The 26,296-nt window shown below is 43.9% G+C and overlaps 1 protein-coding gene across 3 annotated transcripts in view; it reads left to right on the top strand.

Annotated features, from left to right (window-relative positions):
- LOC137375792 (dihydropyrimidinase-related protein 3-like) overlaps positions 1 to 26,296 on the top strand; it is a 215,846-nt gene that overhangs the window by 102,292 nt on the left and 87,258 nt on the right. For all 3 annotated transcript variants that reach the window (XM_068043255.1, XM_068043254.1, XM_068043256.1), the window contains exons 2-3: positions 762 to 850; positions 8,718 to 8,902. In XM_068043255.1, the coding sequence (XP_067899356.1) occupies positions 762 to 850; positions 8,718 to 8,902 (274 nt within the window). The remainder of the gene's footprint in view (positions 1 to 761; positions 851 to 8,717; positions 8,903 to 26,296) is intronic.

The raw sequence follows: 26,296 nt of genomic DNA, 5'->3' as shown, positions 1-26,296 counted from the left end.
GTATATTTTCCATATCCGCTGTTCCTTGGGCCTTTCTGGTTGCCCCTCTGCATTTGCAGCTCTCCTTAAGTTATGGGCCCACATCTAGCAGAAGTTAGATTTGGAAGTTCCCAAAATCGTTAAACAGTCTGAAGAGAGGAGAAACTTTCTGGGATGGTTTCGAAGCCACATCCCACAGATGAATGGTGATCATCTTAACCTGTCGCCTCACTCAGTTCCCTCAGTCCTATTTCATATAACCTGGAAGTCAAGTATCTATATGGTAATTCTGGTTGGGTTTATTCCTGGAGATTTCATCACATGAGCTCCATATGTTCCCATCATTTGTCCTTCCTGAAGCTGCACTTCCTTCCCACACCAATTGGAAACTGTTTTTACTCTATTGGATTAATAGTCACCATTAGGAAAACAGTATTTCCCCAACTCCAATTCTTTTATAGCTAATAAAAGAAAGTGTTAAAAATTTTTATTAAAAAACACAGTTTTGTTTAAGGCTGCTATGATTTTTGTCCTGGGCTGCTTGCAGCCGTGCTCTAGGGATTACTCTTAGGGAGACCCGAGGACAACCCTGAAGCATTGGCAACACTAAATGGTCTGCACTGTTAAGTTTCCTTTGCATCAAGGCAAGTTCAACTGCCATAACAATCCAAGCTCGTGGACTAGATTTGTACTGCAGATCTGTATTCATTTGTACAATTTACCATCAATTGATTTATATTTTGATTAATGAGCAGGAAATAACTTTGAGCTTTTATCTATAGAGTGACCGATTGCTGATCAAAGGAGGCCGGATTGTTAACGATGACCAGTCTTTTTATGCTGACCTCTACATGGAAGATGGGCTCATCAAGTACGTACAATTTTCTTTTCCCCAATAACTAATTTAAAATGTGCATGCAAAGCCTACAGTTTGTGCCTAGGTATAATCTCCAGCAAAATTATAGTAGGGTACAGTGGTGTAGTGGTTATGTACCTGGACTAGTAATCCAGAGACATGGACTAGTAATCCAAAGGACATGAGTTTAGATCCTACCATTGCAGTTTGAGAATTTGAATTCAGTTTAAAGAGCTGGTATTAGGTTGTTGTAAAATTCCAGTTGGTTCACTTCAGGGAAGAAAACCTGTTGTCCTTACCCAGTCTGCACTGTAGTCCCATGTCAAAGTGATTGACTCTTAATTGCCCTTTGGAGTGGCCCAGCAAACAACTCAATAGTAACTTATATTTATATAGCAACTTCACTGCCATAAAATGTCCCATGGCACTTTACAGGAGCATTGTAAAACAAAATATGATACCGAGCCAGGTAAGGAGATATTAGCTGTGATGATCAAAAGTTTGGTCAAGGAGGTAGGTTTTAAGAAATGTCTTAAAGGAGGAAAGCGAGGTGGAAAGGTGTAGGGAGGGAATTCCAGAGCTTAGCGCTGAGGCAACTGAAGGCACGGCCACCAATGATGGAGCGATGAAATTCGAGGATGCCCAAGAGGCCATAATTAGATGAATGCAGTTACCTCGGAGGGTTGTAGGACTAGAAGCGATAACAGAGATCGGTGGGGTGGGGGGAGGGGGGCAAGGCCGTGGAGGGATTTGAAAACCAGGATGAAAATTTTAAAATCAAGATATTGCTTGACCAGAAGCCAATGTGGGTCAGTGAGCACAGGAGTGGTGTGAACGGGACTTGGTGCGAGTTAGGCAATGGGGAGCAGAGTTTCGGATGACCTCAAGATTACAGAAGGTAGAATGTGGGAGATCAGCCAGGAGTGTGTTGGAATAGTCAAGTACAGTGGTAACAAAGGCATGAATTAGGGTTTCAGCAGCAGATGAGCTGAGACAGGGCGAAGTAGTACGGAGGTGGAATAGGCGGCGTTGGGGATGGCACGAATATGTGGTCAGTAGCTCATCTCGGTAAAATATGACACCAAGATTACGAACAGTCTAGTTTAGTCTCAGACAGTTGCCAGGGAGAGGGTTGGAGTTGATAGCAAGGGAACAAACAGAGTCTTGAGCTCAGTTGTAACTTGGTTATAACAACTTACCACCAGGAGTTCAAAAAGAAGGGTGGTGTTATGGAGATTTGGTAAGGGTTGATTTGGGATAATGCTGTACTTGTCAGAGACACCCATGCAGTACTCATCCCATCCTTTAACTTTCATTATTGCATGGGCCAGAAGCATAATGCTTTGCATGCAGCATTCTTACAGTACATTCGTGAACCCAGTACATGGGTTGACATTGAAGAGAAAACATTGAGAAGAAGTTTTTCCCTAAATGGCCCTTTGATTTGCTGCTGATGGACTACCGGGCCCCTTGTTGCCCGTGATCGGTGTGGGGCGTGGGAATGTTCCTGGTGTTCTACAAAAGCAGTCGGGATCAAATCAGGAGGGAGGGATGAGGCAGAAGCAGCAGATCTGGTCCAGTTGGCTTTCGCTGTAAGTTTCCTAGTTAAGATGGAAGTGTTCTGGGAGCCAGAGAGTGGGTGATACACTTTTCTGTACTAACGCAGACCATATGAGCCTATTTCAGTAGTGCTGCTGTCTGTCCTGATTCCAAGTGTTGCTTGGAATTCTCCCAATCAGTAGTACACCTATGATTTTGTGCACTAAAATATTAGCGTTTCGTGTACTGAAAGCTTGTCCTTAACCTTAAATCTAATGACATCTCGCCATCAGAGTTGTTGCTCTGTTTTGTATTTTTGATTGGGAGCAAACATTCTGTGTAGAAATTCCTCCGGCATCATAAAGTTTAGCTTCAGTGATATCACAAATTGAAATATTGAATTTGCAATTGAATTCTTTAATGGTAATACCAGTGGCTGCAACGCCATGATGACAACATCACGGGAACATCATCATCTCCAAGATTCTCTCCAAAATCACGCGCCATCTTGACTTAGACTTAGTTTGCTGTTTCTTCACCATTACTGGGTCAAAATCTGGAATTACTACCTACCACTCATTGTGGGCCTGAGGACTGTGGTAGTTCAAGGAGGATTGATGGACTTCCTCCTATCCACAGTTGCAAAGCTGCTGATGGGATTTAGAAATTCTGATAGACCAGACACCCGGGAGACATTTCTGGAATTCCCAGGTGTGCTGACTAGCATTGGTGAGATAGTTAAGATAGAGTTGCCATGTAAGATGGCTTAACAAGGAGGACATAGACAGTAGGTGTTTCCCCCTCTATATACTGTAACCACTCTTTTGTATGCACAGTGCTCTGTACTGTATCTCTCATTTTCCTGAAAACGCTTCAATATGTAAAGCTTGTAGTTCAAAAGAAATGGTGCCTGCTGCAGGAAACATGATGCTGCATATCATCTTGTACCCAGGGCTGGCTGTTCCAGGACTGCAACCTCCTCCACACCAGGTAGCCAACCCCATTGCATTGAATGATAAATGCAGTTTCTGCCTTTTCGTGCTCTGGGTTGCAGTGTTTACATGTCCCACAGACTACTCACATAATATCAGTTGGCAAACATTGTTCATTGTTTAGTCTGAGTCTTTTAACTATTCCCTTGTGCAGAGTTTCCGTATGCTCTAATTGACTGAGTACAACCTTAACAGGGATGGTACTATGGGTGCACTGTTGGTCATTGCCCTTGTGGCATGCAGTACGTGAGAGGTGGAGAACACAAGTAATTGTGATTAATGAATCTTTCTTACTGACTTGGGAATAAATTGGAAACCATTGGGAAGACGAATTTTGAGATGTGATCACTCCTGCAAATGTCAAATTGGAAGCTTGTGGCTTTTAGGTGTGCAAGGCGCCTGCCTGGAACAAGCGTTGGGTGCCTTGCATATGCAAATTGTGTTCCTGATGCCATTGTCGGACCCTGTGGCAAGGTTGGTCATCAGATGAGCGGAGTTTGCATGGTGTATGCTCCTTCCAGTGCTCTGGACCTTCACCGGCCTGACTGGTGGTCGTGAATAGTTGGATGCCACCGACACAAAAATGTGAAATTGTTTATAGTTTGGGCTCTTGGTTCCACCAGAATTTTGCGGGCCGCTGTCAGGTTCAGGCTCACCTCCCCACTATGGACAGGATATATTTACAGGCTGGCTCGCCATCAGAGCTGACCAAAACTGCTAAACCATAGACTGGCAAGCTGCATCGGATGGCTGATTCAAGAGAGGCCTGAGGCTGAATTTGGCACAGACTTCTTGTCAAAGTCTTCGGGCAGGCATGGAATCTCGCATTTCATGCTTAGTTGCATTCCTCCCCTGTAATTTCCCACTCTGCCCCTTACCTCTCCTCCTCTCGTCCAGTGGCTGATAGTGGTGTGTTCTTCCATCAGCTCTTTGGTACTCCAACTAGATTAACCACCCTTCATCTATGATCCAAGTCAGTGACAGGCTAGTCACACTTTGGACAGGTGAGAGGGTAGTGGGAAAGTCATGGTCAAACCCACTTCTTCCCTCATCTAATATCCATTCATGCCAGTTACTGATCAGCCGTATGGCCCTTGCTGGTTTTTTTCCCTCACCCTGTCAAGAGACACTGAGGCCAGTTGTAGCACCCCAACTTCAGCCCTAGTCAACCAGGGATCAAATCTAGGGCCTTGCGGAACTTTGTGGCTTAGGAGAAATATGTTTCTCAACTGAAGTAGTCTCACGTAACTTACAAGTAATGCACAAAAAAGTTCCTCCAGTGATTTATTTTCCAACACTAATTTGTTCTTATCATCTCATTTGCCAGTCAGACCACAATTCACAATGAATAATTTCCAATTGCTGAGCTCAGCTACTGTGGTAAGTTTGATATTTTCTTGTCATAGACGGAATCATCATGCAGCTGGTGAGAATGCATTAGTAAGCCACAATTGTCTAAGTTAGGAGAGTTCTTTGGTCCTAGGCTCATTCAGCACTGAGAGGCTACGATTGACTTTGTTGTCCGTAGAGCAGGGATGGAGAGGGGTTGGGGTGAGGTGAAGAGGGAAACCAGCCAGGATTCCTTCTCCTGATCACTGTTCCAGTGATGTCTAATGAATAGAGCACTTGGGGGTTGGAGTCTTGTTGCACTTATACATGGCTTTGGTGACACCACACTTGGAGTACTGTGGACATTTTTCGTCTCCATACCTTGGGAAGGATATATTTGCCTCAGAGTGGGTGCAACGAAGATTCACCAGAGTGATTCCTGGGATGAGAGGGCTGCCATATGAGGACAGATTGAGTAGAATTCGTCTCTATTCTCTGGAGTTTAGAAGAATGAGAGGTGATCTCATTGGAACGTTTAAGATTTTGCGAGGGCTTATCAGGGTAGATGTTGAGAGGCTGTTCCTCCCCCTGGCTGGAGAGCCTAGAACTAGGGATCATGCCTCAAGATAAGGGAATGACCATTTCAAACTAAAATGAGGAGAAATTCCTTCACTCAGAGGTTGTGAATCTTTGGAATTCTTTACCTATTAAGGCTGTGATGCTTTGTTGAAAATATTAATTTTTTTGATAAAATGGGTCACAGTTTCCATGATGGTCAAGTTATAAGTACATATTCTGTCTGAAACTGAGCCGCGTAAACCAGGAAAGTACGAGGCTTGATGTGCAGTCCAGCTCAGGTAGTTGATCATGATCAAATAGTTACAATTGGATATTGCGTCTTGGCGTAGATAAGGGAGAAAAGTCAGCTGCTATTGGCTAACGAATCCTTGTTGGAAGCCTGCATGTGAGAGTGTTGAGTGAGAACAGGAGCCGGCTCCCCCACAACCCAACCCCAACTGTCCAAATAGCCTGCTGACACTGCTTAGATAGATCCATGAAGACTGCCCAATTGGGCTGATTACCAAGGGTTGACCATGTGGAGAAGGACGCCCACTGAGAGTTGATGCTTATGGTGAACAAAAAGATTTCTTTTAGTTCCATATAAAGGAGTTTATTGAATAAGGAGGCATGAAGAGTCCAGCTGTGATATGCTGTGTTAAGTGATTTCAGCCAGGGTGGAGGAAGAAGTGCTGAGATTGACCTCAGTACTTCTGAGTTCGGGAGGCTACAGTTGGCCAGGGTTCCTGTTCCTGATCACTACCCTGACATACCTAAGTTTGATCTATGAGCATCCTGTGATAACAGGATTGGACTTGACTGTGATGCCTTGGTGCACATGCATAATTGGCCATACAGACAAGGTACTGGAGAGTGACTGTGGAACCAGACCTCCAACCGAGTTAATGCTATCAGGATGGGTGGAAATTGTCAGGGAAAAAAAGGGCTGAACTCCTGTAGGGTAGGTTCCAATTTAAAGTGCATTTGGAAAGAGACGGGTGAGAAGGACAGAGGAGGAACTGGGGTTGTGACTATTTCTTTCTCAGCAGAAGCAGCTTGGGAGATTCAAGATGGATGCTTGTAATGAGAGACCCACAGCTAATGAGGAACATTAACCTCATAGCTATTTCAATGACTGCTCCATCAGCCTGCTGACTTTCTATAGTGTCATAAAGTCATTTATGGCACAGAAGGAGGCCATTGGGACAATCGAGTCCATGTCAGCACTCTGGAGCAATCCAGTGAGTCCCACTCCCCTGTTCAATCCATGTACCCCTGAAAGTTTATTTCCTTAAAGTACCCATCCAGTTTCCTTTTGAAGACATTGATTGTTTCTGCTTCCATCACCTTTGTGGGCAGTGAGTTCTAGGTCATCACATTTCCCCTGCATCTCCTGCCAAAAACTTTCAATCTGTGTCCCCTAATCCTTGCACCATCAGTTAATGGGAACAGTTTTTCCTTGTCTACCTTACCTAAGCCTGTCATAATCTTTCATACCTCTATTAAATCTCCTCAATCTCCTTTGTTCCAAGGAGAACAACCACAGCTTTTCCAACCTTGTAACTAAAATCCCCCATCCTAGGACCCATTCTGGTAAATTTCCTCTGCACCTCCTCAATTACACAGACATCCTTCCGAAAGTGTGGTGACCAGAACTGGATACAATACTCTAGTTGTTGTCTAACCAGAGCTTTATGAAGGTTCAGCATAACTTCCATGCTTTTGTACTCAATGCCTCTATTTATGAAGCCCAAGATCCTATATGCTTTGCTAACCACACTCTCAATATGACCTGCATCTTCAAAGGTCGATGCACATGCACCCCCATGTCCCTCTGTCCCTGCACACTCTCTAGAGTTGTGCCATTAAGTCTATGTTGGCTCACCCTATCCCTTCTGCCAAAATGCATCACCTCACATCTGGCACTTGTCTGCACGTTCTGATAGCCTATCTGTGTCCTTATTTTGTTCGTTCATGGAATGTGGGCTTTGCTGGTTAGGCCAGCATTTATTGCCCATCTCTGATTGCCCTTGAGAAGGTGGTGATGAGCTGACCTTGAACCACTGCAGTCCTTGGAGTGTAGGTACACCAACAGTGCTGTTAGGAAGGGAGTTCTTGGATGTTCATCCAGCGACAGTGAAGGAACGGCGATATAGTTCCAAGTCAGGATGGTTTGTGACTTGGAGGGGAACTTGCAGGTGGTGGTGTTCCCATGCACCTGCTGCACTTGTCTTTCTAGGTGGTCGGGGTTGCGTGTTTGTGAGGTGCTGTCAAAGGAGCCTTGGTGAGTTGCTGCAGTGCACCTTGTAGTTAGTACACACTGCTACCACTGTGCGTCGGTAGTGAAGGGAGTGAATGTTGAAGGTGGTGGATAGGGTGCCAATCAAGTGGGCTTCTTTGTCCTGGATGGTGTTGAACTTCTTGAGTGTTGTTGGAGCTGCACCCATTTGGACAGGTGGAGATTATTCCATCACAGTCCTGCTTTGTGTCTTGTAGATGATGGACAAACATTGGGGAGACAGAAGGTGAGTTACTCGCCGCAGAATTCCCAGTCTCTGACCTGCTCTTGTAGCCACAGCATTTATGTGGCTGGTCCAGTTCAGTTTCTGGTCAATGTTGACCCCCAGGATGTTGATAGTGGGGGATTCAGCAATGGTAATGCCATTTAACATCAAGATTCTCTCTGGTTGGAGATGGCCATTGCCTGGCACTTGTGTGGCATGAATGTTACTTGCCACTTATCAGCCCAAGCCTGGATGTTGTCCAGGTCTTACTGCATCTGGAGGAGGGTTACTTCAGTATCTGAGGAGTCACGAATGGTGCTGAACATTGTGCAGTCAGCGAACATCCCTGCTTCTGACCTTATGATGGAGGGAAGGTCATTGGTGAAGCAGTTGAAGATGGTTGGGCCTAGGAACTCCTGCAGTGATGTCCTGGGACTGAAATGGTTGACCTCCAACATCCACAATCATCTTCCTTTGCGCTAGGTATGACTCCAACCAGCAGAGAGTTTTTCCCCTGATTCCCGTTGACTCCAGTTTTGCTCGGACTGCTTGATGCCACACTCGGTCAGATGCTGCCTTGATGTCAAGGGCAGTCACTCTCACCTCACCTGTTCCAGGTGATTCGTATCATCCTCTCTTTGCAACTCCTCCAAGTTTGGTATCATCGTCAAATTTTGAAATTCTACTCTGTATTCCAATCTCCAAGTCAGTTATGTATATCAAAAAAAAGCACTGGTCCTAGCACTGACCCTTGGAGAACACCATTGTCGACTATCCTCCAGTCTGAAAAACAACCATTTACCACTACTTTCTGTTTTCTTTCCTTAAGCCAGTGACTCGCGCACTATCGTGCTTTCATTCTGTAAAAAAAACAAAATAAATTGTGTTCTCTGCACCTGAAAATGAGCACTTATAAATAAAAATAAAATAACTCTAATCTTGCTTTGATTCTCTCATCAGGCAAATTGGCGACAATCTGATTGTCCCTGGAGGTGTGAAGATCATTGAAGCTCATGGCAAGATGGTTATCCCTGGGGGAATTGATGTGCATACCCGTTTTCAGATGCCCTACAAGGGGACCACCACTGCGGACGATTTCACTCAAGGAACAAAGGCTGCCCTGGCAGGTGGAACCACTATGATAAGTGAGTCAAGCAGCTTCCTTTTTCATCCATTTAAAAAAAAAGAAATTGCCTCTGAGCACTGCCATTTCAATGGAACTAATGAAAGTTTTAACAGCACACTTTAACGAAGCACATTGTGTATGGAACGAAAGCTTCCTGCCTGAATGTTTTTCTGCCAGTCATGTTTTAAAGCTGCAGCATCCCACAACCACTTCTGTTACCTGACTTTTGTGATCAATGTGTGGAATTAAATGCTACGGATGCAGATCTTTTTTGGGTTTAAAACAAATTTGAACTCCTGATTGTATGTTTTTGTTATTGAGTGGTGTTAGGTTCCCCTTTTTTATTATCCCTTACTTCCAAACAGTTGTTGATCAGGAATTATCTGTGAGGACTAATGTGAGTTCTGATGTGCAAAGCGTACAACTGCTGGGATATCTTGGTCTTGGAAGAACATGAATTGGACTAGCCACCTGAGTTATGAGGAAAGACTGATCAGGGGTACAAGGGACATGAGAGAAAAATGTACTTAAAATCTAAAATGAAATGGATAAATTGAATCCCAAAATGATTTTCAATCTGAATACCTGCTCTGGGGCAAAGGAATGTTAATTCAAGCTTCGAATGAGAAAGGTGAGTACATGTACAGAATTATGAATATGAGGAATATTCTACCCAGAGAAGTACTCCAAGTGCCGTAACTTATAAATTTTGAGACAGCAATAACTTTTTGGCAGACAGGTCTATTGAAGTGTTGAACTAAAGAAAGAAGTGGACCCTTTTTTGGATGGAAATGATATCTAGAAATGGTCCTATACATTGTTCCAAAAGCCAAATGAGTGTTGAGTGTGGGGGGGTTGGGGGAGGGTGGGGGGGGTGGTGTGGTTAACTACATAAAGTGAGGCATCATGGGTAATCATTGTCTTCTGGAGCTTGCTTGATTACCTTAGGAAGGTGGGGAGGAATTTTCCAGCGGTTTTCCCTGAAATTCGCCACAGTTGTCTTTGTCTTCCTCGGGCATTATTATGAGGGAGGATGGTGGCCAAATCTGTACCATCTAATAGATTAGCGTGATGGTGTTTCCTTCCCTTTCTTTTTCACGTGCAATCCTGGAGTTTAATTGCTGTCAGAATGGCAGTAATTATTGGGTGGGAGAACAGTTCGTGATCTTTGTTTCGTGTTTTTCTTTTAAAATTTCTACTTTTTTCCCTCCCTGTCCTAAGAGCGCTGACTCTTGCCCAAGTGACTATTCTTTACATGTCGGCCTAGGCACTGAGTGCTGGAGCTATTCATCCATAGCCCAGTCTGATTTTGCCCAACGTTCACATGAGTTTTTGGAGCAGGGGTCACTGAATGCCGCTGGGAAGTGGGATTCATGACTGAATTTTCTTTTGCCTCAAACCCCACCTCCCTCTATTCCAGGAGTACTGAGGCTAGTTGTAACACCCAAAGTGTAGCCCCAGCTGTGATCAGCTAACTCTGCACAGACCAGGGATTGCCTGGTATTGAAACCTGTTGCATGGATAGCTGCATAGTGTCTTCTGCGCATCGAGAGGCTCTTTGATTTTGTTCATGTTTTAAAAGTGTAGGCATGTGAGTGGGCGGTTCTTTAGCCACAAAAATGCATGAATTGCCGAAATACAGGGCCTATTTTTGAGGAGGTTTCTCTTTCCATATCTGGCTAAAACTCTCCCAAAATGGCCACAATGTTCATTCTTACAAACTCTCAGGGGTCTAATTGGTGGTTCTTCATTTCCAATTTCTTTTTAATCTCAATGAAGGATGTTAGTACTGGGCAATGGAGCTCTTTCCCATTTCAGTTACCCAGTCAGCATCTGGTTTAGCTGTGTAGGAAGATGCTATGTAAAGCTTCCACTTTGCCCACAAATCCTCACAAATACACTTTCAACTGCATGCAGCTGCATTCTGCCCATTTCCCACATCAGCCTTCCTCTGCTCTTTGACTGTGGTTGTCACTATAGTGTTAGTTTGTTGTGTTTGATCACCTTGTGACAAATAGTTTAATAAGTGTGACATCTTAATCCACTTTAATGCAGATGACTTATTTAATTCAGGTTTCAGGCAACCAACATTCATGCACCAGCTCCCTCAGTTCACATGAACAAGTCCAGCTTATCCCAAGTGCAGACTTGTAGATCCAAGAAAAACTGGATTTACGATTCTTTGCCTAGGCTATGGGAGCTAGTTACTGTGGCATAAGTGCAGGGAGTTGACTTGTGGAGTTGAGTTGAATGAGTGCCAATGTTTATTTAAAAAAAAAAGTTTTATATTGTACTTTTGAATGTAGTGCTGTCATATAAATGGCCTTGAATCTCTGCAGAGGCACAAAACCCTGTCCGTGAAGTGGTTTTATTCTGTGATTCCAGACATGAAGGTTTGGTGGTACTGTTGTGTCCCCATTTTATTCCAGTTGTTGAGAAGACACTGTTGTTTGTGACTTGCCAATAATTGTGAGTGTCTGTCACAGCACTGGTGCTCCAAATTCACCCCAGCTGCGAACAGGCCAATTCCGTGACAGCATTGGAAGTGGAGTTGTGATATAAAGGGGATTGTCATGAAGACCCCCATCTGCCAAAAATGAGGCATATTAATTTTGTCATATGAACATGACTTGTTTAAAAAGAGATCACTAGGCACTTGACTGGAGGACATTTGTACACTAAGGCAGTGCTTGGAGAGACAAAAGAATTGCTCACTGATGCAGTTAACAGAGATTGGGCTGGGCAATGGTGATCAACATCTTGTCGGGGTAAGAGACAGCACTACATCCCCCCCCCCCAAGAGCTTTGGAATCCACAAACGCAGAAGTGGTTAAACCAGCTGGTCACATGACTAACCTGCTGGTCCAAATTTTTTTGAAATAGACATGGGACAGTTTGGTCAGACTGCAGACTGTAACTGAAGCCGAAACAAGACAGCCTGTCTCCTGGCTGACACACTCTCGCTTTCTCACAAACCTCCGGACCCACTGAAGACACGTAAACCTCAAGAGAGAAAAGTCTCCTCATTGAAACAAGTTAAAGCGTGCACTGGGCCCCAACAAACAGCAAGACTTACTGTCAACCAAAGATTCCACATTGAACTCAAAGGACCGTAAATAACTACCAGATATTGCCTCAAGCTTTTCCCCTTTATTCTTTATTGCATATGCATGCTAGCATGGTCGCATCACATATTCGTAGTCGTTAACAGAATTAGAGTTCAAGATTAATAAACTTCCATCTTTCTTGTTTAAATCTAAGAAAACCTGTCTGATCTGATTTCTTTGCCTTACAATTGGAAAGCAGTGAACAAGGAATCACTGAGGGGGAGCTAAAACATGGTATTTTTAAAATTAAACCCTATTAGAGTGAAACCAGGCAAAGGCTGAAAGGGAACCCCTAGACCCCTCTCACCTGGTCGTAACCGGGATAATTAACTTGTTGAAGACTTTTCTTTATAAATAGTGAAAAGCATGAACCCACGATGGCAGGGCTTTGCATGTCGTGCTTGTTAAGAAACATCATGTTGAAAACAACCTGTACTCCTGTATAGTGTCTTCATATGGCAAAATGTCTCCAGGCACTACACAGTGGATCAGACAGTGAACAGGAGTTGAGGAAAGGTTAGTTAGAGGAGGTAACTCAATGCACAGCCAAAGGTGGGTTTTTAGAAGGCAATTGAAGATGGGGGAGAGGTGGCATTATCAGAAAGAGTTGCAACAAAACAACAACTTGCATTTATATACCACCTTTAGTATAAAATAAGTCCAAATGTAATAAAGAATTGAAGCTAAATGAAATGAACATTTTAGGAGGGAAAGATGTGAGATTTAAGAAGGGTCTTGACAGAGAAGATGGAGGTGAAGAGGCAGGGGAGTTTACAAAGAATTATATAGAAATTACAGCACAAACAGGCTATTTGGTTTATGCTGCACTCGAGCTTCCTCCTACCCTACTTCATCTGGCCCTATCATATCCTTCTATTCCTTTATCCTTCATGTACTTACCTAGTTTAACCTTTAAATGCATCTGTGCTATCGGCCACAACTATTCCATGTGGTAGCTAGTTCTACGTACTAACCATTCTCTGGAATTCCCTCGCTAGTGATTCCAATAAGGAATTCCAAAGAAGCTGCTTTATGCAGAGATGGGGACCATGATGAGTGAAGTTAGTGCCATCAGTGGTGAAGCAGAGGGAGAGGGGGTCACACAGTAGTCCAGACACCAACACATACACTGTATAAACAAATGCACTGACATTACACAGTGATGACCTTCACTAAGTAATTCGTTGGCTGTGAACCACTTTGAGATAATCCTAAGATCATGAAAGGCGCTATATAATTGTAAATTCATTCTTTACTTATCATTGAAGGGAATAATTCCAATGTACAAAATCACATTTTGTTCTTTTCTTGTACAGAATTCCTTCGTAAGCACAAAAGATTAGAATTGCCTGCTATTTATTGGTCCACACGGTAACTAAACTTACTGCCAACTTTTAGAAATTACATTGGTTTTGTGTAAAATATGTGGAGTGTTTTCTGTTTGGATTGCATTTGATGAATGACTGAGTCAATGTTATGCACTCTACAAATAATCTCCATCCAAACTTAACCTCTGATCCAACGGACTATTTATATTGTCACCCACTGGCCAACTATGAATAAAAACAACAACTTGCATTTATATAGTACCTTTTAATGTAGTAAATGTCCGAAGGCACTTCATAGGAGCATTATCACACAAAAATTGATACTGAACCACACAGATATTAGGACAGGTGATCAAAAGGTTGGTCAGAGAGGTAGGTTTTAAGGAATGTCTTAAAGGAGGAGAGTGAGACGGAGAAGTTTTGGAGGGAATTCCAGATCTTGGGGTGTAGGCACACAGCAAGATCCCACAAGCAGCAATTGGATAACTGGTTGAATAAGAATCGTTGGCCAGGAAACCCGAAGAACTCTCGGCTATCTAATATTACCATAAGGGCTTGAACCATGACAATCAGACTGAAAAGTGGGAGTGCTACAAGCTAAGCCAAATCTGATATTAAGTATATTGCAAGACCCAGACTGTAACATCAAGTGTTGACTGTTCTAAAGATCAAAGGCTACATAGCTTTTAAAAAAATATATAATCTTGGGTGAACTTTCATGCTGATCAAGGTGAGGGAGGGAAACCTCCCTATTTTGGCCATTCACTGTCAACATCAAGCACTCCAGTGTTGAATATACAGCACTTGTTTGTTGAGTAAAGCTCCCTGTATATTAACGTAACAATGATCCTCCATACTTGACCTTAGAACAGGGCTCCCTACTGCACCTGTGACATTTTGAGTTCCTGCAAGAGCAGTCTTTACGGACACTTTGAGGGAGATTGCCAGCTTTGTGCAATTCATGCCAGGTTTCAGACTGTTTGTGCAGTGTGCAGGTCAGTGTTCACCAGGCACCAAGGTAAAAGTAACCCCATCACGCAGGCATAGGGTCCTTTCAGCCACAGAGGGAGAGGAGGCTAGAAGGCTTTCATCCCATCAGTCTTAATGGGATTCAGATGCAGGCATTAGAAGTGATAATATTGTATGCTGACCTGTGCTGTGTCCCAATGTTGAGGTGAGACACGGGAGGATTGCAAATTATTTGTGATTCACACTTTAGGAGCAGGTCTGGCCGAGGAACGTAGACTGTGATATTTCACAGTGAGGGGGTGGGGAGCACGTGGGACAGCAGGGATGGATCGAAGCCCTCACAGCCACTGCGATTATGGAAACTACCTGGCAACCCTCAAAAACATTGACAGGAAAGTTTTTTTTTAACAAATTTTATGAATAAAGTATATTTTTGGGGGAATAAAACATTGACGGGTAAGTTGAAAACCATCACTGTTGATTACTTAACTGGGGCTTGAGGAGAGATTCGTCTGGTGGTGCATGAGGAGCCTACCTGGGTTACTAAAGGAGACTTAAGGATGACACTCATGGTGCTTTAGGTCAGACATTAAAGTGAGGCTCCACCTATTCTCTTGGATGGATGTAAAATATGCGGTGGCGTTCTGAGAGAGCAGGGGAGTTCTCTTTTAGCCAGCGTTTATTGCAAAGGCAGATTATGTGGTCATGTATCTCACTGCTGTTCTGGTAACCTAAGCAACAAATTAGCTGCTTATTTGCCTACAAAACACCATTGACTGCACTTCAAACACACTTATTTGCTGTGAAGTGGTTTGAACTTGAAGTTATGAAAGGTGCAATATAAATGCAAGTTCTGTCTTTTGTCATCAAAATCGTGACGTGCTTTACTCACTGATCTGACTCAATTACGACTGGCCTTTTATAAGATAGCCTCTGAACACTTTGCAGCCTCCATGTATTGGCCACAGCTTCTGACTGATTTCATATAAACAGCAACCTGTGACCTTCAGCAACGTGTTACGAGCATACTAAAAATGACACGTGCGTTATTTAACCAGCATGACGTTGTGGGTGTGAGCCGGGCTTAGCATGTGACTTTCAGAGCGGAGCTGTGAAAGTTTGAATCAGACCAGGCTTAACTTGCATATTACTGGTTTAAGGAGTTGAATCTACCAGCTTCACATCCCTGTTTAACTGAAATACACAAGAATGCACATTTGTAATGAGCATGTTTGTACTATCCCAGGTACTCGGTGAGCAAAGGTTTAAACACACTGCTCACTATGCTCTGCTTGTCTCAGTCAACAATAGAAGTGCCCCAGAGTCTGCACATCCCAGCAATACTGTTAAACAGCATGGACATAAAACTCAGTCCTGCAAGAGACTTGCCCAAGATAGATATGTACCTGGGACTGAGTGGAGTCCAGCTGCCACAAATGTCAGCATGGAGCCATCCTGTAACGTAGTTCTTGTATAATGAACGGCCAGTGGGAAAGTTACTCGGGCTGAGATTCAGGAAGCCAAAGGACAGAATTTTCCTACCTATGTGGCATGCCAACGCAAAACTGATGCTCCAGCTCTGATTTTCCGCAGTGCATGAGGATTTAAATTTAACAAGGATGTCCAGAGAACAATGTAATGTCTAACACAACTTTACAATTATTTTATTGTTTATCTGTGGGTGCCCTGGCTTCCTCCCACGCCATCCTCGGTGACCTTTGCGAGCAGGCTGCATGTGGCATGAATGAAACACGACTAAGTAAAGGAAAGAAGGGAAATGGTCTTGGATTTATATAGCATAATTTTATGAGCTCAGGATGTACCAAAGTGCTTGGCAGCCAATGAAGTACTTTTGAAATGTCGCCTCTGTTAATGTAGGAAACACAGCAGCTAATTTTGTGTACAAGGTCCTGCAACAGAAATGTGATAATGACCAGGTAATCTGTAAATTGAGGGATAAATGTTGGCCAGGATAACAGAGAACTCCCCTGCTCTTCTTTTCAATCGGGTGTCCACCTGAGAGGTGTGGGCCTTGGTTTCAGAAAAAGAAGCAGTGTGATTATATGGGTGAAACACTAGTAAGTAGTGTGGAAGGAGGGATCTAGAAATATATAATTTTTAAAAACAATGATGACAAAAGGCAACAAAAGAGATAAAAGCACAAAAATAGCAGCGCATTAATCTCTCTTATAATTCCCTGCCCATTCCTTTAGGAATTGTTACAGGATGGTAAGGACTTCCAGTCATGTGAAAAGCTTTACCCTCTTTCAGTCCCACTTCCTTCTTCCTCATCTGGTGGAAATTTATGGCTCCTGAGAGAGGTTTGCTTGCTTTATTTCCTGAAGGTGAACATCTGAGAGTGCTTAAAAATGGGTATTTGAGTACGGCATATGATTGGCAAAAAAACTCATTTGCAAAGTGAACTGAACATTAAGAAGGCTGAATCAGTAGCATTTTCTAAGCTGTTGAAACTTTTGTTGATGAAAGAATGTGACACTACCAATCATTGTCTGTCCTTGTGTCTGTGGACTGTATTCTTGACCTCAGTAGCTTGTGCCAAGTTAGATAGTGATTTACTTCAACAATAGGATAGTTTCTCTTGAAAGTAGGATTGAGATATGAAGTTCCTGATCACCATCCTTGTCATTTCTGTTGGTAATTGTTTGATAATGTACAGAGCATTCCTGAAATGTTTAACAACGCTCATTATATTGACACACTTCCTCGTGCTGGTTCTGTTCCAGTGGGGATTGATCTGATAATGCTCAAAATGGCCTTTCAGAGTTTCAGTCCTGTGTTTCCAAAATAACTGAAAAACATTTATGGATTGGGACCAAACTCAGTTCATTGAACTAGCAACTGAGCAATCCTCCAATTCTGGTCTCTTGCACATCCCCCATTTCCTTCAATGCACCATTGGTGGCCGTACCTTCAGTTATCTAGGCCCTAAGCTTTGGAATTCCCTTTCCAACTGTCTCCATCTCTCTTTCCTCCTTTTAAGCTGTTGCTTTAAATCCACTTTTTTAACCAAACATTTGGTCACCTGTCCAAATGTCTGCTGCGTTGGTTTCATGTCAATTTTTGTCTGATCATGCTGCTGTGAAAAGCTTTAGGAATTTTGACAATGTCAAAAGCACTATATAAATTGAAGTTATTTTCATAGAGCAGTCCTGCCCACTGAGCACACCCTTCAGCCTACAGAAATATTGGGCTGGATTTTGTTCTCAGCCCAACGTCTGGTTCCGTGGCGGGGCAGGGCAGGGGGAGGGGAGTGACGGAGAATCGGAGCTGCAGCGGCTGCCACAGACCTGATGCCGGGATTGCCGGGCCCGATCTTCCCGGTGGCAGGGAAGCTCTGCGGTGGCCCCTCTGTCGCTCTGCAGTGGGACCCGTGTTTGCATATGTAAATGACATCTTTGCATGAATTAAAATGCAAATGGCAGCAAATCATGCCTTCAGTTGCTGATCCTCAGTGCAACAAGTGGCACTCACACGCCTTCACTTTCCAGTCCAGGGAAAGCTGGCAGTACCGAGCTGGGGAAGGGGGTGAACTCTGCAGTCTGATGGGTATGGGGAGGAAAGGGATGATCTCTGCACTCTGATGGGTTGGGGTGGGGGGGGAAAGGGGTGAACTCTGCATTATGATGTAATGTTTGCAGGGCTGGCAGCCTTTTAAAAATTGCACCAGAACCTGCTCCTTCAATGGATGACGCCTTGAATAGCATCGCTAAGGCTGCCCCTGCCATGTGATTGGGGGCGCGAGGCAGCAACTGCTGTCCATATGTAAAGTGGTCGCCTGTCGTGTAATCGTGATGGCGTGGGTCCCGTGAGGGACGGACACCATGTTCCGGGTCTGCAGCCACTCCCAGCCGCAGGTGTACAAAATCCTGCCCATTGTGTTAAATCTGTTGTGAAAATAAAGTTAAACCAACTCCTGCTTCTGTTGAACTGGCGACCGTTCAGTACTAGAGAAGGTTTTTTTTTACAATTTAGATCCAATTTAGCAGTTGTACACTAGATCTAGGTGCAACCAACTTGTGGTTCCTTCAATTGAGTTGCTTTCCTGAAATTGAGCCATTTGGTTCCAATAATAAGGGTGGTTATGTGTCTTTAAAAAAGAGACTAGGTCAAATACTTCAATTTGCTTTTCCTGGAGAAAAAGATTGATGGGAGATTTGTCCTGTGATCATGAGAAGAACCAATTATTAGCAACAGTGAAAGCGGATTTGCCCAACATTTGTATCTGTAGACGGCAGCTCTCTATAGTTAGAAGTTACGACTGTAACTTGAGGTGTGGATCCCAAGACTTTTAGGACATCATTACTCTTAAGACAGGACAGAGGTGAGCAGCCATGGTGATTTCCAGGCAAGGGCCCATTTTCCACATTTGAGCTGTAGCCAGAGAGACCTTCCACCCTTCCCTTTCTTCAAGTCGATGCATATTCAAAATTCCTGGGTACCCTGCTTATGATTTTCCATGTTATTTTAATGGATTGAGAATCGCAGGCAGAAATTCCCCTGATTGTGAATGGCTGATACAAGAGGACCCTGTCGGCAAGGAAAATTCAGAAAAGAATACCATCCTCCACCTGCCCCCACCCCCCCCACCGCCCAAACGAATGTACCTTGTGAGAGGCTTGGGAGGTTTTGTGTATTCTCTATTGTCATGGAAGTGTTTTTTTTTTACCTCTGTTTAAAAACTAAGGGGGGGTCTTTGTGCCTTTAAGATTGAGAAGTTTTTATATTCCCTGGGAACAGTGTGTGGGCTGCAAGCCTGTTTTCTAGGCAACAGCAAGAGAGCGAGGTCGCATGCCGTATTGTATCAGTTTGACTGTGTATAAAGTCTGGCTAGAACTGGTTTGATCTGGAGACCAGCAAAGCATGCTCTCCCCGAAGGAAGAATTTGTCTCTCTCAGCAGAAAATCTACATTGGCCTACAGGCTGTGTTTTGCCTGGAAAGGGGTCTTTGCATTATTGGGGGTAGCAAATTCCTTTTTACTTCCAGTCTCATATGTCTGTCCCTCAAGGGTGACTTTTTGCTACCTTGTGTGATTCTGGGAGTTCTGGAAACGCAGGAAAGTTTCTACTGATTAGACTGCTAATTCAAAATCCAAATAGACCTGTTGCTTTACTCCTTGTTGAAAGATCTGCGAGATGCAACGCAGTCGGCGGCACAGTGGCGCTGTGGTTAGCACTGCAGCCTCACAGCTCCAGCGACCCAGGTTCAGTTCTGGATACTGCCTGTGTGGAGTTTGCAAGTTCTCCCTGTGACTGCGTGGGTTTCCTCCCACAGCCAAAGGCTTGCAGGTTGATAGGCAAATTGGCCACTCTAAATTGCCCCTAGTGTAGGTATGTGGTAGGAGAATTGAGGGAAGGTGGGGATGTGGTAGGGAATAATGGGATTAATATAGGATTAGTATAAGTGGGTGGTTGTTGGTCGGCACAGACTCGGTGGGCCAAAGGGCCTGTTTCAGTGCTGTATGACTCTGTGCCTGCTGCAGCCAAGTGCTGTGAACGCCTATCCATTACAGACTGTTCATAAAGCTCACCTGGAGACGTCAAGTGGCATCTGACTATTCGACTCTGGGACACCCCACCAGTCAGAGAAAATAACACCAGAACTTACCACTCAGTTATTTTATTCCTAAGAAACAGCTCCAATTTAAGACATCATTTTTAAAACTGGTTAACTGTTGGTTTTTGAATGTATGTATGTGTGCATGAGGGTTAGGAGGAATAGCAAGTTATAAAGCCTTTTCAGGCGTAGATTTATCTCAATATTGTTTGGGATTTAATTTATTAATAAATAGTTAATTTGTTGTTTAAAGATACCTGGTTTGGTGTGTTTTATTCTGCGGGTTAATAAAGTGTTTAATTTGGCTAATTTCCGGCAGGTGGGAATCTTTAATAATATGCTGTGAGCTGTGGAGTAATGGGACTCAATTGACAGTGCATTACTCCCGCCTCGGTCGTAACACTATGGAAAGAAAAGAAGAGACTTTGATGTGACCTGATTCGACCAGGATTATAATTGAGATGCCTAATTTGATCTGGACAAATTTTTCACTGAGGTTAAAGTTTCCATGCACCAGATGGCAAATTGAAAATTAAGGAGAAAAATTGGGATCATCTTACCAAAGATTAGTAGAGTTATGGAATAAAATGACTTGAGTGGTTATCAATAATATCAATGTTACAAGAGATATGAAGTAAGAAAAAGTCAAAATTACTTGAAGCAGCAATCTTATTGGGAACGATGGCCCTTTTCATCTTGAATATTATGCCTTTGAGTTGTAAACTATGCTATAAACTCATCAAATATTTTGAATGCAGAATAAGTTGAATGATTGTGGCAGGGAATAGAGACAATGCTACCTAAGGAGGGTGTGTAAGGGTACAGGCTTGGCACTGGGTGGGGCAGAGACAGACCTCTCTGCTCAGAGGATAGATTTTATTTGGAGTACAGTGTATGATGTACGTCATTTCTTTTTCATGTTTGTTTCAAAATTGAATCATGTCAGTGTGACTTAAGATGGCTGCCTCTGACATTTTAAGATCTCAAGTGTTCTTTTGTCTCTTCAGTAACTGTTGCAGTTCTTATAGAATAGATTTTCATCAATTGCAATAAGCAGCCTGTCCCTTTAACTGAGGAGACTATTTTCATTTAAGAGAGTGACATTGTCAGCAAATCTAAAATGGTTAAAATGGCTACCTTTTTCTATTGCACTGTAAAACCATCTAAATTTCAAATATTGTGATAATGTCAACTTCAGAGTAAACCAACAGTGTGATTGGCTTGGTGTTTACATTTTATTCATGTGCTCTTTCAATAAGCACTAAACAAGTTATCATGCCAGGCTGCCTACCTTACTTGCCTGATTGAATCCCGAGTGAACACCATTGCCTGTGTCTAATTTATATCCAATTACTTAACTCTCTTGACGTTGGTTTCTCCAGGGAAATCTTCACACCTTAAGCTGCCCATTTTTGTTTTAACATTTCACTTCTTGAGAGACAATTTTTGAGTGCTGGGATTTTAGTTTTGGAGAAAAAAGTAATTGACTCATTATGACTTGCCCACCTGCTCCTTGCTGCTGTTGCTCCTCGTGCCTGCCGTTGGCTGCATGATCCAGTTCCATAATTGGGTTTTGCAGCAAGGAACTGATGAAAATATTACTGGATATTGGGGCTTGCTGTGTGACCCCCTTGCACTGAAACCACACTGTATTTTCAGAACATGAAGGAGACTAGGTTATTCTGCCTCCTGACTTCTCTACCTTTGTGTCCCCTGTATCATGAAGGAACAGCCCCCTGTGTTAGAAGTGCCCATCCAGCAGTAGGAAGGCAGACTCAAAATACATTGGCCGAGCGTTTCCAGGAATGAAAGTTGATGCTATAAGGCGCACCAGTTGGTGTGCACCCATCCTCCTGGCACAAACTTAAGCCATAATTTCAGCAGTCAGAAGGATGGAACTCAGAAACACATTAGCTGGGAATTTACTGGAATAATGTAATCGGCAAGTTACACCATGAGTCATGGCTGGGTGGGGCGCTGAGCCTCCAGACATAAATTGGGGAACTAATTGTGTATGCCAGGGAGTGCGTTGTGATGCTTCACGAGCGTCGGATAAGGTATGACTGACCAATGTCAGGCACTGGGAACCTTGGTGGAAGCTCAGAACAGATGGTGCCTCACATCCTGTGCCTCTGCCCTCTCCTACTACATAATAGAAAGAAAGACCTGTGTCTGTTTAGATCCTTTCATGACTTTAGTACATTCCAGAGTGCTTTGCAGCCAATGAAGTACTTTTGAAGTGTAGTGACTAGTATTGTAGGATGGATAGTGTTGTAATAATTATGGATAGCGGGATGCTAAGTGGGGCGAACACAGAAGGCCCTTTCAAACGTGTTGAGATGGGTGGTTGTGGTGGAGGTCCTGAAGATCTTGATTACCAACATTCATGGGACTCTGGGCAGGAAAACTGAAGGTGTTGATAAGAAGTGTGAGCAAGAAGAGAACCTGGTAAAAATCAATTCCAAACTGCAGAGACGAGTCTTTAAATTTTGCGTAGTTCTGTCAGGGTCAGTTAGCTCAAACACGTTATAAAAACACATTATTACACAGGGATGATATTTTACAAAGTAATTTGTTGTATGTGAAGCACTTTGAGATTAACAGCCATAAATAACACTGTTAGCGGTTACCCTTGGGGCTCACCTGCGCCCAGAATTCTCAGCTGTAACTTGGCGCCATGATCAATCATGCGCCAATCTGGAAAAGTTGCTCTTGCGGCTGTTTTGAAAGGGTGGAAGCGGGGCTATGTTATGACCTTGGGAGGGTTTTGTTGGAAGTCATGGGGCAAACCCCCCTAGGAAATTGGGCTGTGGAAAATGTGTGAACTCTACTTTACAACATAGGTGTGACGTTGTTAACGCCATTAACCATCCAGGAAATTCGGGGCCATTGCGTGCCCTTAAACAAAAGTGGAAATTGTGGTGCAAGCCGGAGGAATGGGAAATATCACTAAACCTAACTCTGTGAGACTTTTACACCCGCACACTGCACCCGTTTCCTCGGGAACAGCCACCGAACAATAACTGTCAGGCTATTCGTTGAAATCCAACTGTGACCCACTTCCAGGATTGCTGCGGTTAGAGTCAACATAAGGCCCCAGCAATTTTATAAGGTGTTTTTCCTTCCATGAGTTCAAGCTTTAATTCGACCCTAGAGAAATGGCGACCTCCTCGAACTCTGGGTTGCTTTAGTCATGTTGAATAACAACAACAAGAAATGCACCATAGCAACAATGTTTTTTTAAAAACACACACACTTTTCATAGCAACAGAAAGCTGCAAATTTGGGACGGCTGACGGTATACTAACTGAACATTGCATATGTGATTTCACTGGGTCCCCATGGTGGTGATAAATGGGGTCTTGGCTCCTAAGTATTAAATCTTCCATATTTCTGGAGTTTGACAGATTTAAAACCTTCAGGTTTGTTTGTTGACCTTCTGACTGACATCAGAATCATTAGGCTTACTGCAGAAATATTATGTTTGCTGTTCTAAGTCTTTAAACAGATTTGTAAAAGCACATTGGGGATTTTAAGAATCTCTAGGCCGGTGTTTTTTCCCTTCTGTCCTTGCCTTCTAGTTTCTAAAAAGTGGCCTACCTGAATATAATGGATCCTTGTTCCTCTTGTGGCAGTGGAGAAAGTGAGTTCTACAAAAAAAAATATAGCTGAGGGAAGCCTGCTGTCAGAGCCTGCTGTGAATGTACTTTGTTGCTTGATAGCCAGGTTCTCTATTGGAGGAGGTGGTGTGGGGTGGGGGGAATGGTAGTGGAGGGTGGTACTGATGCTATTTGGACAAGGTGCCTTTCCATGAGCCAGTTGAAAATTGAATTGTGCTCCAAGTTCAGATCGTGAGCATTCAAGTATTTTTTTGTTGTTGGCCTTTATTTGTTTTGCCGCGACTTGAACTGCAGATTGAGCATTCTCCAGACAAATCAAAGTTGAAACCTCAGTTGGCCTACTGAAAGAAACGTTGGCCTACAGTTACAGACAGAAGTTTTGAAGAGTATTTTGAAGGTCGATCTGCAGTAATTGCATTGACTCCCCAGGGTTTTCTTTTCTATGGTTTTGAGGTTTTGGAATTTCCCCCAGGGTGTCCGATGCATTTGCATGGGGAATTGGTTTGTGCGATGGGTTGGAACATTAACCTTTCACCTCTAGCACCTGGCTTTGAATGCAGCCCAGACAAAATTTGAGAGAATTTGTCTCTGCTTGTTAAGCAACAGTTTACTTCACAAAATATTTGGGGTGTTTTTTTTTGGTTGTATTTGAGATTTGTCCAGAATGGACTTTGGGTACCTTTTAAATATTGGACTATGCAAGCACCATTTCACTAAAGTGCATCGTTTTGCAGATGCAGTTCAGTCTCAAATGTAGGAAAATGGGAGAGAATCTCAGTATTTCAGTAGATTCAGAGGGAGTATCAAAGGACTGATGCATTTTTAGTGGCATTCTGTTCAGACAGACAGATAGAAACAGGCACACAGAGAAACAAAAGTAGGAAGAGCCAGAGAGAGATTGGCACACACGTAGACCGAGAGACAATGAGAAACAGACGTAGGGGAAAGAGGAAATAAAGCTTCTCTGAGGAAATGAGTTGCAGATAGGAAAGATTAAGCAGAGAAGCAAAACAGGAGTGAAATCAGAGGCAACTCAACATGTGGCGAAAGGATTAATTGTCCTATGTGGCATGACTGAGCCACAGTCCACTCCATATTGCGCAGAAAGCCACATCACACATGTTCAAATTCAGTATCGGTTGAAAATGCTCAAACACAGGGAAACACCCATTGAGGCGCCCCAGTGGGCCAATGGGTGAAGTGCCTGGCCAGTGTGTTACAGAGGCACAGAATGTCCCACATTTGATTCCTGGTCTGTGATAGCTGATCTCAGGCTAGGATGGCAGTTGGATCAAAAGCGAATTGGGTCCATACTTGAAAAGGAGTAATGGTTGCACAACTATGGGGAAAGAATTGGGGAGGGGTGTGTGACTCATTCAATGGCTCTTTCAAAGAACCTGCGCAAGCAGGATGGGCTGAATGGCCTTTTGAATTGTATAATTTGATGAGAGCAGGATTGGTCTTGCTTCTAATGTTCCCTTGTGGTTTAATCGTATGCCAATACTGTTAACAATTATACTAGGCAGCCACTACGGTGAAGTGCAGCAGGGTGGCCAGTATTGTAGGACCATACCTCAGCATGCAACTAAACCTCCAGGAGCAGAGAGTGAGGCTGTATTATTTTCATATTATTTAATATTCTGAGGAGTAATTTTCTACAGTTTGGTATTCCAGCAACTATAATGAAAAGGACATTGAGCTTATCTTTCTTGGCCTCTCCTTCATTGTGTAACCTCTATGGGATAGACCTAGACATAAGCCATTCTTGAACAGTCAGCAGCCAGGCAAGATGCCACATTGAGATAACTGAGCAATAATGAAGCACATGATGCAAACTGCTGGCACCACCCATTTACAAATAGTTGGCAATGCACAAGCGTCCGATGACCGATTGCAGGGGTACGAACAGAGCGCCTGCTTCCATATTACATGTAATAGATGTCCGTCTGTGCAGCACAAGGGGAAAATAAGACACAGCTGTGAAATAGAACGGGTGCCCCAGGCCCAGGAAATGAGTGCATGCCTGCAAGATTGTAGGTGAGGGAGGTAAAACTGAAATCGAGGATTTGGGCCGGAATTCGATGTCCTCCAAATGAGCGGGCTTGCATCGGTGGGGGGGTGGGGGCGTAAAATCGAGTGGTCGGGGGGTAGGCGTTCCTGACCCCCTCCTGCCCCTGTTGCCAATTTATGCAGGGTGATGGTGCCGAGAAATAGCCCGCCCGGGCCAATTAAGGGCCTTAAGTGGCCAATTAACCGGCACTTAAAGGACTCCACCTGCCGCCACGGGTATTATACCCTTGGCTGGTGGGCAGCTGAGGCCTCAAAATGCTCACCTGGTGGAACCAGGCAGCCATCATGCGGGCTGCGGGGGGGGCCCTCCTGATCGGGCACCCTGTGCCCCACGGAGGGCCGCCACCGAAGCTCCAACTGCCCCCCAATACACAACACTCCCCCTGTCCCCCTAACCGACACCCCTTGCCTCACCAGGGCCCGACCGATTGTCCCCGGTGAGGCTGTAAAAACTTGCCTTTTTTCCGGGGCCATCCTTCATCTTCCGATAGCTGGGTGTAGTCCCAGCAGTGGCCACCGCTCCTGGTGGGACTAAGAGCTGATTGGCCGGCAGCTCCATTAGGCAGGACTTCTTGACTCAAGGAGGTGGAAGTCCTGCCCAAGACCAATTAAAGGCCTGGGGAGCGAAAAATCCCGGTCTCGCTCCCCAGGTTCGGCGGAGGCGGGCTTGCCACTGACTTTTCGGCTGGTGGATGGTGCCTCCCGCTCAATGAAAAGTTCTGGCTTGGGTTAGAAAAACGTTGT

This window comes from Heterodontus francisci, chromosome 12 (assembly GCF_036365525.1).
Source record: "Heterodontus francisci isolate sHetFra1 chromosome 12, sHetFra1.hap1, whole genome shotgun sequence".
Taxonomy (NCBI): domain Eukaryota; kingdom Metazoa; phylum Chordata; class Chondrichthyes; order Heterodontiformes; family Heterodontidae; genus Heterodontus; species Heterodontus francisci.
Note: the sequence above shows the minus strand (reverse complement) of the source record. Positions and strands in the feature narration are given on the sequence as shown.